The sequence below is a fragment of the Bombina bombina genome, chromosome 2 (genome assembly GCF_027579735.1).
Source record: "Bombina bombina isolate aBomBom1 chromosome 2, aBomBom1.pri, whole genome shotgun sequence".
In the NCBI taxonomy this organism is placed as follows: Eukaryota; Metazoa; Chordata; class Amphibia; order Anura; family Bombinatoridae; genus Bombina; species Bombina bombina.
Genome location: NC_069500.1, coordinates 1,256,540,742 through 1,256,556,159, shown reverse-complemented (window position 1 = coordinate 1,256,556,159; position 15,418 = coordinate 1,256,540,742). Strand labels below are relative to the sequence as shown.

Sequence of the window (15,418 nt, the reverse complement as noted above, 5' to 3'; positions counted from 1 at the left end):
GCCAAATGCTACACTTTATTGTGTCATTCTTGGCGCAATAATTTTTGGCGCGAAAGGCACGTCCGTTGACGCAAGTTCGTAATTTACGGCGTCGTAATTGACGCAGAGGTTTCACACAGGGTTGTGTCCTTAGTGAAGCGAGTATGTCATTTCCGGACATGGTTGGCGCCAAAAAATGTTTCAGTTACGTTGTGCGTCATACTTGGCGCCAATCCTTTTTCAATATTTATTGCCCCATTGCTTTTGCCTCTTGCCTTTTTTATGTCAGAGGGCTATGCTTTTGCATTTTTTCCCATTCCTGAAATTGTCATATAAGGAAATTGATAATTTTGCTTTATATGTTGTTTTTTCTTTTACATTTTGCAAGATGTCTCAATCTGATCCTGCCTCAGAAGTATCTATTGGAACTTTGCTGCCTGACATGGGTTCTACCAAAGCTAAGTGCATTTGTTGTAAAATTGTGGAGATTATATCTCCTAATGTCATTTGTATTAGTTGTCATGATAAACTTTTACATGCACATAGTGTGTCCATCAGTAATAGTACATTGCCGGTTGCAGTTCTTTCAACTTCTAATGTACATGATATACCTATGAATTTTAAAGAATTTGTTACTGATTCTATTCAGTAGACTTTGTCTGCATTTCCACCTTCTAAGAGGTCTTTTAAAACTTCTCATACAGTTGATGAAATTTCAAATGACCGACAACATAAGGAATTATCCTCCTCTGATGAGGATCTATCTGATTCAGAAGATCCTTCCTCAGAGATTGATACTGACAAATCTACTTATTTATTTAAAATGGAGTATATGCGTTCTTTGTTAAAAGAAGTGTTAATTACTTTGGATATTGAGGAAGCTAGTCCTCTTGATATTAAAACCAGTAAATGTTTAAATTCTGTTTTCAAACCTCCTGTGGTTACTCCAGAGGTTTTTCCTATTCCTGATGCTATTTCTGATATGATTTCTAAGGAATGGAATAAGCCGGGTACTTTTTTTAATCCTTCTGCAAGGTTTAAAAAATTGTAACCTTTACCAGTAATTTCAATAGAGTTTTGGGAAAAGATCCCCAAAGTTGATGGGGCTATTTCTACTCTTGCTAAACGAACCACTATTCCTATGGAAGATAGTACTTCCTTTAAAGATCCTTTAGATAGGAAGCTTGAATCTTATCTAAGGAAAACCTATTTATATTTAGGTTATCTTCTTAGGCCTGCAATTTCTTTGGCTGATGTTGCAGCTGCTTCAACTTTCTGGTTGGAGAATTTAGCGCAACAAGAATTGGATTCTGACTTATATAGCATTGTTCGTTTACTGCAACATGCTAATACTTTTATTTGTGATGCTATTTTTGATATTATCAAAATTGATGTTAGATCCATGCTATTTTAGCTAGAAGAGCTTTGTGGCTTAAATCTTGCAATGCTGATATGATATCTAAGTCTAGATTACTATCTCTTTCTTTCCAAGGTAATAAATTATTTGGTTCTCAGTTGGATTCTATTATTTCAACTGTTACTGGGGGGAAGGGAGTTTTTTTGCCTCAGGATAAAAAACCCAAGGATAAATCTAAGGCTTCTTATCGTTTTTGTTCCTTTAATCAAAATAAGGAACAAAAACCTAATCCTTCCCCCAAGGAATCTGTTTCCAATTGGAAGCCTTCCTCAAACTGGAATAAATCCAAGCCTTTTAAGAAACCAAAGTCAGCCCCTAAGTCTGCATGAAGGTGCGGCCCTCATTCCAGCTCAGCTGGTAGGGGGCAGATTAAGGTTTTTCAAGGATGTTTGGGCAAATTCTGTCCAAAATTAATGGATTCAGAGCATTGTCTCTCAGGGGTACTGAATAGGATTCAGAGTAAGATCTCCTGTGAGAAGATTTTTTCTGTCACGCATCCCAGTGAATCCAGTAAAAGCTCAGGCGTTCCTGAAGTGTGTTTCAGACTTGAAGGTTTCAGGGGTAATCAAGCATTACCAATTTGTTGCTCTTCCATTTGGCCTAGCAACAGCTCCAAGAATCTTTTCAATGGTTCTAGGTGCCCTACTCTCTGTAATCAGAGAACAGGGTATTGCAGTGTTTCCTTATTTGGACGATATCTTGGTACTATCTCAATCTTTACGATCTGCAGAATCTCACACAAATCAACTAGTGCTGTTTCTTCAAAAACATGGTTGGAGGATCAATTTACCAAAAAGTTTTTTGATTCCTCAGACAAGGCTCACCATTTTAGGCTTACAGATAGATTCAGTGTCCACAGACAAAAGACATTTGAAATTGGTTGCAGCATGTCGGTACCTTCAGTCTCAGTCATTCCCTTCAGTGGCTATGTGCATGGAAGTTTTAGGCCTCATGACTGCAGCATCGGACGTGATTCCTTTTGCTCGTTTTCACATGAGACCTCTCCAGCTTTGCATGATGAATCAATGGTGCTGGGATTATACAAAGATATCACAATTAATATCCTTAAATCCCAATGTTCGACACTCTATGATATGGTGGTTAAATCACCAGCGTTTAGTTCAAGGGGCCTCATTTTTTCGGCCAGCCTGGACTGTGATCACAACAGATGTGAGTCTTTCAGGTTGGGGAGCTGCCTGGGGATCTCTAAAAGCACAATGGGTGTGAAAATTTCAAGAGGCGAAATTACCAATCAATATTTTAGAACTCCGTGCAATTCTCAGAGGTCTTCAGTTTTGGCCTCTGTTGAAGAGAGAACCATTCATTTGTTTTCAGACAGAGAATATCACAACGGGTGGGACTCACAGTCTCCAAGCTATAAAAGAAGTATCTCGGATACTTGCTTGGGCGGAATCCAGCTCCTATCTCAGATTGTTCAGATGTGGGGTATTCCAGAAATAGATCTGATGGCTTCTCATCTAAACAAGAAACTTCCCAGATACCTGTCCAGGTCCAGGGATTCTCAGGCGGAAGCAGTAGATGCACTGACACTTCCTTGGTTTTATTAACCTGCCGCCTCTAGTTCTTCTTCCAAGAGTGATCTCCAAGATCATCATGGAACAATCATTTGTGTTGCTGGTGGCTACAGCATTGCCTCACAGGTTTTGGTATGTGGATCTTGTTCGGATGTCCAGTTGCCAACCTTGGCCACTTCCGTTAAGACCGGACCTACTGTCTCAAGATCTGTTTTTCCATCAGGGTCTCAAATCATTAAATTTGAAGGTATGGAAAATGAACACTTAGTACTAAGTCATAGAGGTTTCTCTGACTCAGTGATTAATACTATGTTACAAGCTCATAAATCTGTCTCTAGGAAGATTTATTATCGAGTCTGGAAGAACTTACATTTCATGGTGCTCTTCTCATAAATTTTCTTGGCATTCTTTTAGAATTCCTAGACTTTTACAGTTCTCCAGGATGGTTTGGATAGGGGTTTGTCTGCAAGTTCCTTGAAGGGACAAATCTCTGCTCTTTCTGTTTTATTTCACAGAAAGATTGCTAATCTTCCTGATATTCACTGTTTTGTACAGGCTTTGGTTCGTATTAAGCCTGTCATTAAATCAATTTCTCCTCCTTGGAGTCTTAATTAGGTTTTGAAGACATTACAGACTCCTCCTTTTGAGCCTCTGTATTCTTTGGATATTAAACTACTTTCTTGGAAAGTGTTGTTCCTTTTGGCTATCTCTTCTGCTAGAAGAGTTTCTGAGCTATCTGCTCTTTCTTGTGAATCTCCTTTTCTGATTTTTCATCAGGATAAGGCGGTTTTGCGGACTTCATTTGAATTTTTACCTAAGGTTGTGAATTCTAACAACATTAGTAGAGAAATTGTTGTTCCTTCCTTGTGTCCTAATCCTAAGAATTCTTTGGATCCATATATTCTTTGGATGTGGTGAGATCTTTGAAATATTATGTTGAAGCTACTAGAGATTTCAGGAAGACTTCTAGTCTATTTGTTATATTTTCTGGTCCTAGGAAAGGTCAGAAGGCCTCTGCTATTTCCTTGGCCTCTTGGTTAAAGCTTTTGATTCATCAAGCTATTTGGAGTGGGGTCAAGCCCCGCCTCAGAGAATTACAGTTCATTCTACTAGATCAGTCTCCACTTCATGGGTTTTTAAGAATGAAGCTTCAGTTGATCAGATTTGCAAAGCAGCAACCTGGTCCTCTTTGCATACATTTACTAAATTCTACTGTTTTGATGTATTTGCTTCTTCTGAAGCAGTTTTTGGTTCTTCAGGCAGCTGTTTCAGTTTGATTCTTCTGCTGATGTTTTAAGTTTTTCTTTTCTTCATGAGAATAACTTATATTTTGGGTTGTGGATTATTTTTTCAGCATTTGGCTGTTGTTTATTTTTATCCCTCCCTCTCTAGTGACTCTTGCGTGGAGTTCCACATCTTGGGTATTGATATCCCATACGTCACTAGCTCATGGACTCTTGCCAATTACATGAAAGAAAACATAATTTATGTAAGAACTTACCTGATAAATTCATTTCTTTCATATTGGCAAGAGTCCATGAGGCCCACCCTTTTTATGGTGGTTATGATTTTTTTGTATAAGGCACAATTATTTCCAAATTCATTTGTTGATGCTTTTTACTCCTTTCTTTATCACCCCACTACTTGGTTATTCATTAAACTGAATTGTGGGTGTGGTGAGGGGTGTATTTATAGGCATTTTGAGGTTTGGGAAACTTTGCCCCTCCTGGTAGGATTGTATATCCCATACGTCACTAGCTCATGGACTCTTGCCAATATGAAAGAAATTAATTTATCAGGTAAGTTCTTACATAAATTATGTTTTTGCATTTGCTTGGCAGTTTTAGCCATTAAATCAAAGGTTATGTGTACAATACATACAGTATTACTTGTACAGGGAGTGCAGAATTATTAGGCAAGTTGTATTTTTGAGGATTAATTTTATTATTGAACAACAACCATGTTCTCAATGAACCCAAAAAACTCATTTATATCAAAGCTGAATAGTTTTGGAAGTAGTTTTTAGTTTGTTTTTAGTTATAGCTATTTTAGGGGGATATCTATGTGTGCAGGTGACTATTACTGTGCATAATTATTAGGCAACTTAACAAAAAACAAATATATACCCATTTCAATTATTTATTTTTACCAGTGAAACCAATATAACATCTCAACATTCACAAATATACATTTCTGACATTCAAAAACAAAACAAAAACAAATCAGTGACCAATATAGCCACCTTTCTTTGCAAGGACACTCAAAAGCCTGCCATCCATGGATTCTGTCAGTGTTTTGATCTGTTCACCATCAACATTGCGTGCAGCAGCAACCACAGCCTCCCAGACACTGTTCAGAGAGGTGTACCCTTTTCCCTCCTTGTAAATCTCACATTTGATGATGGACCACAGGTTCTCAATGGTGTTCAGATCAGGTGAACAAGGAGGCCATGTCATTAGATTTTCTTCTTTTATACCCTTTCTTGCCAGCCACGCTGTGGAGTACTTGGACGCGTGTGATGGAGCATTGTCCTGCATGAAAATCATGTTTTTCTTGAAGGATGCAGACTTCTTCCTGTACCACTGCTTGAAGAAGGTGTCTTCCAGAAACTGGCAGTAGGACTGGGAGTTGAGCTTGACTCCATCCTCAACCCGAAAAGGCCCCACAAGCTCATCTTTGATGATACCAGCCCAAACCAGTACTCCACCTCCACCTTGCTGGCGTCTGAGTCGGACTGGAGCTCTCTGCCCTTTACCAATCCAGCCACTGGCCCATCCATCTGGCCCATCAAGACTCACTCTCATTTCATCAGTCCATAAAACCTTAGAAAAATCAGTCTTGAGATATTTCTTGGCCCAGTCTTGACGTTTCAGCTTGTGTGTCTTGTTCAGTGGTGGTCGTCTTTCAGCCTTTCTTACCTTGGCCATGTCTCTGAGTATTGCGCACCTTGTGCTTTTGGGCACTCCAGTGATGTTGCAGCTCTGAAATATGGCCAAACTGGTGGCAAGTGGCATCTTGGCAGCTGCACGCTTGACTTTTCTCAGTTCATGGGCAGTTATTTTGCGCCTTGGTTTTTCCACATGCTTCTTGCGACCCTGTTGACTATTTTGAATGAAACGCTTGATTGTTCGATGATCGCGCTTCAGAAGCTTTGCAATTTTAAGAGTGCTGCATCCCTCTGCAAGATATCTCACTATTTTTTACTTTTCTGAGCCTGTCAAGTCCTTCTTTTGACCCATTTTGCCAAAGGAAAGGAAGTTGCCTAATAATTATGCACACCTGATATAGGGTGTTGATGTCATTAGACCACACCCCTTCTCATTACAGAGATGCACATCACCTAATATGCTTAATTGGTAGTATACAGCTTGGAGTAAGACAACATGCATAAAGAGGATGATGTGGTCAAAATACTAATTTGCCTAATAATTCTGCACTCCCTGTATATGTTTCTCTGGTATATACAGTATATCAGGCTATGTGTGTTATAACTTATTAGGAAAGCTACGCCTTCTCGATCATTAATCTTAATCAACACATCCATAATTGACACATTGGTCCAAGATATTAGAATAGCTATATAGCATTTTCTGTTAGTCTGATTGCTCATTAATTACATTCACTGCCATTTATGAGTTTCTGAAAAGCCTCTTTGTGCGTGTGATATGGTTGCTTTAAAGGGACAGTTTACTCAAAAAATTTCTCCCCTTTAATTTGTTCCCAATGATCCACTTTACCTGCTGGAGTGTATTAAATTGTTTACAAGTAGCTCCTTTACCCTTATATTGGCATTTGAAATTGTTAATTTAGCATGTGGTATCCCCACCTATTCTGAAAGTTTGTGGCCGCGCGTACCAGCTATAGATAATCTTTGTAAACACAGCCAGGAGAAGAAATTACACTCCCAGTGTGATAAAGCAGAGATAAGGTAATAAAATGTTGATTTTCCATTGTTCTCTCAAAGTATTAGTGATTGTTTTAAGGACAGATATACGATAAAGAAGCAGGTATATGTGCACAATGTGATACAGTAATGAGATCTGATTATACCTACAAGCTCAACCTATTTTATTAGGCTGTGGCTTCAAAACACAAAATCAGAGCTTTAATATACACAAATAAACCTTAAAAAGCTAATTTTCATACATTTTTTACTCTGCAGTTGGTAAAAAAGCAATTGTAAACACATTAAGGGAAAAACTATTTTACAGTATACTGTCCCTTTAAGCTCCATACCGCACAAAATCCAAGGGCTGTTTTGACGTGCTCCTGCACGCTTTCCCTATATACAACAATGGTGAGAGAGTGTTAGAAAAAAACACCTGAAGCGCAGAATGAAGAGCTCCATAACGCAACCCCATTGATGTCTATGGGGAAAAAAGTTATGTTTAAATTTAATACCCTAACATAATCCCCAAGTTTAAACACCAAAATAAAGTAATTAGCCCTTAATCTGCCACTCACGACATCGCTGCCACTAATAAAAGTTATTAACCCCTATTCCGCCACTCCATGACATCGCAGCCACTAATAAAAGTTATTCACCCCTATTCTGCCGCTCCCGACAACGTTGCCACTATAATAAATGTATTAACCCCTAAACCTCTGGCCTCCCACATCACCGCCACTAAATAAACCTATTAACACCGATACCGCCAGCCCCCCACATCGCAAAAAACTTAATTAAACTATTAACCGCCAAACCTAATAACCTCCTAACTTTAGATTAAAATTACAACATCCCTATCTTAAAATAAATAAAATGTACATGTAAGATTAAAAAAAACTAAGTTTAAACTAACAATTAACCTAACATAACTATTATACTAAACTATTATACTAAAATTAAAATAACTACCAATTAAAAAAACTAAATTACACATTAAAAAAACCTAACACTACTAAAAAAATTTAAGTTTAAAATTTTAAAAAATAAAAAATACTAATTTACGAAAAATAACACACTAAATTACAAAAAATAACAAACGAAATTTAAAAAATAAAAACAATTACACCTAATCTAATAGCCCTAGAAAAATAAAATAAAAAAACCCTAGCCTACAATAAACTACCGATAGCCCTTTAAAGGCCTTTTATAGGGCATTGCCCTAAGGAAATTAGCTCTTTGCCCTGAAAAGGGCATTTAGCTCTTTTACCTAAAGCCCAAAACCCTAATCTAAAACAAAAAAACCCACCCAAAAATTTTCAAAAAAACCCCTAACACTACCCCCTGAAGATCCACTCACAGTTTCTGAAGTCTGGACATCCATCATCATCCAGCGGCGAGAAGTCTTCATCCAGGTGGTGAGAAGTCTTCATCCAGGTGGCGAGAAGTCTTCATCCCTGCGGCATATTCTATCTTCATCCCTGTGGCACGGAGCGGATCTATCCTTGAAGACATCTGGCATGGAGCGTCCTCTTCATACGGTTACCGCCGTACACTGGATCTTCAATGCAAGGGAGCCTTTTCAAAATGGCTTCCCTTGCATTCCTATTGGCTGATTTAATTCTTGAAATTCAAATCAGCCAATAGGATGAGAGCTACTGAAATTCTATTGGCTGATTTGAATAGCCAATAGAATTTCATTAGCTCTCATCCTATTGGCTGTTTTCAGCAGCCAATAGGATTTCAGTAGCTCTCATCCTATTAGCTGATTTGAATTTCAAGAATCAAAACATCATTTTTTTGAGTGTGGGATTGACGTTGCGTTACAGGTTAAAATGCTTGCAGTATAGCTATACCGACACAACTCGTAATGGCTGCGTTACTGTTCTTACCCTGAAATTGCTAATTTTTCAGCATTAAAACCGTAACACACAACTCGTAATCTAGGTGATTGTTTCTTGTGCCAACCTTACATAGGTTGCAAGTAACCTCACCTATGATTACAAGTTATTTGTGTCAAATGGCAATCAAAAAGGATCAACACTGGCTTCAACTGGTTTGCTCATCTATGTCACTCGCCTTTGCTGTATACAATTTCTTAGTAAGGGCTATCCAACATTTATTAACATTTAAAAAAACAACAACATTTTATTGCACCCATCAATTTCAGAAATCTCATTAGTGATCAGGGAGGTGTATTCAGGACACCCGATAGTTCTCAGATGTACCAGTGTGTCCTCTCAGAGATATAACACTAGCCATGATCCCTGACCAATGTGTGATCTCCCCACAACCCGAATTGGAGATAAAACATATCTCAGGAAACAGTGCCAATCGTTGGACATATTGAGCCCTCTAGGATTTAGTGTGTCCAGGTGGTGTATCCATTCAGACTCAAGGAATAGAAGCTGGTTATTTCGATCACTCCCTTTTCTCAGGGAGATACGTGGTCAATAAGCACAAATCTCATGTCGTCCACTGTATGTCCTGCCGTGAGAAAGTTGTTTTTTGCTAGAATGTGCCTTCAATGCAGCTCTTATTGCCGCTCTATGATTAGCCATTTTGATCCTGGCATTATCAGGCATTTTTCCAACATAAAAACAGCCACAGCCACAGCAACAGCTAAGCAGATAAATGATGTAGTTGGTAGTACATGTAATGCAGTGTTTGATCTTGTATTGTTGATTTGTATGTGGGTGGCAGCATGTACTGCTTTGTATCATACCATTACAGGTTGTACAACCCCTACATCGAAAACATCCTATTTTGCCTGTCCTTAGCTAATGTTCCATTTTGTAGCATTGCACAGGATCTGTAATCATTAGTAAGTCATGTAAACTTCTACCTCTTTTGTATCCAACACATGCGGAATCAAAGTTCCAAAAGGTAATTGTGGGTCTGTTTTTTATAGTATCATATCTATTATGTAGAAAATTTGATATTCCAAATTTATCTTTATTGAATGTAGTAGTAAAAGTTAGGCATTTTTGTGTCTTTTGTTTATTCTTATTGAGGATAGTTTACTGAGTAACTCCAGTTAATTCTTGTATTACCTCACTCACCATTTTTGGATGTTAGCCCTGTTGTATAAACTTGTTGGCCATCTGAGTCATCTGTTTCATTCTGTTCTTATCCTCATTTTTATTGCATATTACACATGTAATCAGTGACTTAATAATAGCTTTAATCGTGTGTGGCGAATGATTGCTTGTGGCATGTAGTAATGCATTGCAATCTGTGGATTTAGTAGAAAGAGAAGTAGAAAGAAAATGTGCCCTTTTATACATTCTAAGATCTAAAAATGCAATCTGTTGATCATGGAAGTGCAATTTGAATTTAATTGGAGTTGCAAGAGTATTTAGACATCATGATCATAGAAAACACTTTTTTAACTTTTTCACAAAGTTTGGATTTCTCACTGAAATGTTCAGAAATAGCAGACATGTATGGATTTGCCACTGTTTTATTTGTAATTAGAAGGCCACTATGGGTTAATCAGTTAGCTAAGCTTGTAAGGTTAATATTTGCTGTAGTGTATGTATTTCTCTCCCACCTCACACCTTCCACCCCCTGATCCCTCCTAAACAGCTCCCTCCCCCCACCACTGGTCACCACCATCTTATGTTCTGGCAGCCAGCCTGCCAGTATGCAGTTTAGGGCTTTTCTTTAAAACAAAAACAACAAAAAAATGTATTTATTATTTTCTGTACTCTAGGGATCCCTTATCCCCCTACCACTTCCATGATCCACCCAAACAGCTATCTAACCCGCCTATTTCCCACTGTTTCCTGCCATGTTTGTTAATGGCAGGCAGTCTTCCAGTAACAAATGATTGTTTTGTTTTTATTTATTTTACTTTTTCTGTAGCATCTGTATTGATCCAACACCCCCTCCAATTGATATTTTTTCTGTAGAGTAGGAACCCATTCCTTCCTCTCCCTTCCAAACCAATATGCCTTAGTGTAGAGACCCACCCATGCTGAACCATGCTTAAACCCCCACCTTCCCTCAAACACCTCCCATAGAAAATCATTCTTATCAAATAGGAAGACCATTATACCTAACTTGCAGCCTGGCTGCTTAATAAAAATAATTTATATCTGCTTAGGAATTTTATATTTTCATTAATTTGTTCTATTCTTTCTGTCTTTTTTAAATAAAAAAATTAAGCAAATGTTGCATTTTGTAATATATAAATTTTATCTCTGTGATCCAAAATTTATAATATGTAATATGTATGCTTGTATATTCCTATCATTCATGGTCTTTCTTACTGATAATTATGTAATAAATTGCTTTGTTTCCTCAATAAAGATATTATAATTTTCTTTTTTTTTTTAAGGAGTAACTACTAATTAATGAGATTTTTTAACCCACAAAATAAAAGCACAACAAAATACAAAGCATCATAAAAATAAAACAAAAGATATGACACTAACAAGCAAGAAAATATTAGTGTAGAAAATAAGTCCATCTTTTTAATGCGTAACATATTACAACAGTTTTCACATCATATATTATGGATAATGGAAGAAAAACTAAAGAATAAAGCCCTTTTGAAAAGGTTCCTTTGAGAACATGGAAATAACAGTGACAATTTATTTAATGCTTATGCAATGGATTTAACTTTTCCAGATAATTATCAGCATTACCTTTACAATTGCCTTTGTCCATTCTCTATGAGATTCTGCGTTTTCAGCTCCAAAAAGAAACATACGTTCTGACAGTAAGTAGATCTCAAAGGTAAAGATGCCCCTAGAGCAACCATGAGAAAAATGTATTTATATTTTATAATTTAACATAGCCAGAGGCTTAATTTCCTTCAAAAGCATATGATATTTCATACCATAGTGGAATATTTATTCATTTCGGTTATCGAAGAAAAAGGCTAATAACAAATGATAAATTGAAACCTTTAAAGCTGTCATGTTTATAGGCTGTTTTAGTATTTGCTCCAGTTATTTGAGAAAACATAATTTTTCTGTCTTATTATTTTAACACAACACAATACACAATTATACCAACTTCTTCCTAAAGTATCATTATGTAGTTTTCTTATAAATAATCAATCAGAACAGTGGTTATTCAGCTTTTTTTATTTTATTTCCCCTAGCAATTCATTTTTGTGTGGTTATTTTAAAGATTTATTGCTTACTTCCTAAAGTCATAAAAGTAGGTTTTAAATATTAGTATACTTATATTGCGTCCATAAACTTAGCTTTACTGGCACATCACCTTTAAATAATTTAAATTATTAGAAGCAGTTATCTTCACTGTAATGATAATTGGAGTTTCTTAAATGAATCAAAATATATATTTAGTCTTATATGAAAGAACAAGAAAGGAATAAAAAAAGCAATAAAGATTAATGTGATTAATTTCCAACCAAGCTTTGTAGTAGAGCATTATCAAAGAGTTTAAACTCCATGTAATAGACAGTGAAATATCAAATAAATAATATCAGGAATGGAAACCATTTAACTGTTTATAGATGTAATTTAAAACATGGGACACTATGCATTGTTACAAAAACTGTATTTTATTTTATAGAAAATCAGATTGTATAGAAAAGCAGATTGGTTTGTGTAGTATGATACATTAAGCTTTTTCTTTGAGCAAGCACCTTGGATTAAATCTACAGTTTGACATTTTCTGCAATAGTAGCTATTACCTTTTGTTTAAAAAAAAACCTCACTTTACGTATTAAAAGACCTGTAAGCCAAAATTGTATGAGCTAAATGAACACCCCTAATGTGTTCCACTGATCATGATAAAAGCTACACATTTTATGCAAAAGTACAGCTCATTTCTCTCCTAAAAACACAAGTATATTGTGACCATTAACAGAAAATGATTTTGATTGTTGCCCTTTTAAGATGTAGCTCATATTACAGTAGACTCATTTATTCCTGCTGCTGGAAATGACTGAACATTGTTACAGAGTATTAAAAGGGAATAAAAATAGCATTTTTTTATTTTAAACAGAGAAGGCTTAAAAATGTTTGCATTGGGTAAAATAATAATGCTAACATATTAAACATTCGAACATCTAATTTTTTATTATTTTTTCCCCTCATCATTAAACTTAAAGGGACCCTAAATCAATTTTTTTGCTTTAATGATTCAGGTAGAGCATGCAATTTTAAGCAACTTTCTAATTTACTCCGACTATCATTTTTGCTTCATTCTCTTGCTATCTTTATTTAAAAAAAAAATAGGAATTTAAAGCTTAAGAGCTAGCCCATTTTAGGTTCAACACCTTGGATAGTGCTTGCTTATTGTGTGGCTACATTTAGCAAACCAATAAGGAAGCACAACCCAGGTTCAACCAAAAATGGTCCGGCTCTTAAGCTTTACATTCCTGCTTTTTAAATAAAGATAACAAGAGAATAAAGAAAAATGACAATAGGAGTAAATTAGAAAGTTGCTTAAAATTGCATGCTCTATCTGAATCATTAAAGATAAAAAAAAATTGGGTTCAGTGTCCCTTTAATGCAATAACTCATTTAGAAAAAGGTAAAACTGCTCTGGTTCTGTGATTAAAAAAAATAATAATAAAAAAATATAGCAAACCTAAGCATATTAAATACAACACGTCATGCTTGGTATTGGTATGTTTGTTCAATAATTGTTTCTTTGCAAATTTTCTTTAAAGTAATGTCTTTCTTATAGTTTATACCCAAGCAAAGCCAGAGTGTTTGGATAGCTTATGTGATCCTTGGATTCACTCTTGAATTAACATTACTAAGCATTACCGTCAATACTTCTGAGGAGCAAAAATATCTTTGGAGGATCCATGGCTAGGCACACACAATCAGCCAATAGCTCGTATATATTGATTTTTTTTTAAATTTACTGGCATAAATGTGTGATAACATATTAGGTTGATACCTCAAGACAGCATAAAACAGTGATAAGAAGGGACTTATAAATCATTAAAGGTCCAACTCAACCTCTACAGCAAGGATGACCATTATCTTTTTCTTATTTAGAATAAATGGGGAAGTACTTCTAAATGCCTTGATGGGTCTATTTTTGAACGAGTAATTCAGGGAGGTGCACTGAAGATAATGGAGTTTGATTCCTAAGCTCTTAAGCAAAGTTCTTCAAAGCTTAGAAACAAACTCTGTTTTATGATTTAAAAGGGACAGTCAACACCAGAATTGTTTTTTTAAAAGATAGATAATCCCTTTATTACCCATTCCCCAGTTTTGCATAACCAACACAATTATAATAATACACACTTTACCTATTTAATTACCTTGCCTCTGCAGACTGCCCCCTTATTTCAGTTCTTTAGACAGACTTGCATTTTAGCCAATCAGTGCTCACTCCTCTGTAAATTTACGTGAATGAGCTCAATATTATCTATATGAAACACATAAACTAACACCCTCTAGTGGTGAAAAACTGTAAAAATGCGTTTAGATTAGAGGCGGCCTTCAAGGTCTAAGAAATTAGCATATGAACCTCCTAGGTTTAGCTTTCAACTAAGAATACCAAGAGAACAAAGCAAAATTGAGGATAAAAGTAAATTGTAAAGTTGTTTAAAATTACATGCCCTATTTGAATCATTAACAATTTTTTTGGACTTGACTGTTCCTTTAACATAATAAGTTCTGGTACACCATGTATACAGACAATCAATTGAAGAAAATTGATACCAAGTTTATTTAATAATTGAAAATTATTTTAAGAAGATAAAATGAGACAGATGAAAGACAGATTTTCTGTACTGACATCATTAAAGGCTTTCTAAAGTTTAGAGTTTTACTTTGATTAATTAAAGATATGCATTTTGCAAGTTTTGAGCATTCATGAATTTCCATTATTCTGGGGTTTCAGTAGGAGCAAATATTATTTTTCCCTATGCATGACATATTTATTTTACTACACTGAGATAATTCCATACCTGTGTGGAATTTTAAGAGAGCAATTTGAAACAGAACCGGAATATTTTGATCATAATAAAGTTCAAAGTTTAATGATAAGACTGTGGTTACCAAGCTTGGGGCATGTAAACGTAAACAATATAATAGAAGCTGATTTTAATTGCATCTGAAATTATTAAGGGTTAACTTGGAGAATCTTTTGTTATTGTACAATTAATTAAATAGTGGGATTCGACATAATAGCTTCTTTATAGTCAGAGAGATTGAGGGTTTTGTAATGGAAAATGAGTTACGCAATGCAGCAAAGCAAATGTTTAAAGCTTATTCTTAAAAGTTCAGTTTTATTATTACAATTTTATGAGAACATATTATACTTTTATTAGCACCTATAAACTTCATGAGTTTATTGGTACAATATAAAATCTTGTTAAAGAATGTAATATGGCTGAGTGATATGCAATGTAGATTAAATGGAATCAAATTAAGCTTACTGTAAAAGAAAAATTAAAAGTAATAATGCCAACATTTCTTTATGGTTTAAGAAAAAAAATAATTAGAGGCAAACAAAAACAGTAATGCAATTACTGCATTTGTTAGTGACTCTGATTTTTTTTAAATAGCAGTCAGCTTAGCTTTTCAAATGGATTTGCATAGTTCAGTTTTTCTTCATACAATTGAAAGTGTTGATGCTAAGGAAATATGAGGTGGT

General features: G+C 35.5%; 1 protein-coding gene across 1 annotated transcript in view; it reads right to left on the bottom strand.

Moving 5' to 3' along the window:
- Positions 1-15,418, bottom strand: part of ARAP2 (ArfGAP with RhoGAP domain, ankyrin repeat and PH domain 2) — a 626,699-nt gene that overhangs the window by 284,014 nt on the left and 327,267 nt on the right. Inside the window, exon 17 of the mRNA XM_053704072.1 lies at positions 11,470-11,572. Coding sequence (XP_053560047.1) covers positions 11,470-11,572 — 103 coding nt within the window. The remainder of the gene's footprint in view (positions 1-11,469; positions 11,573-15,418) is intronic.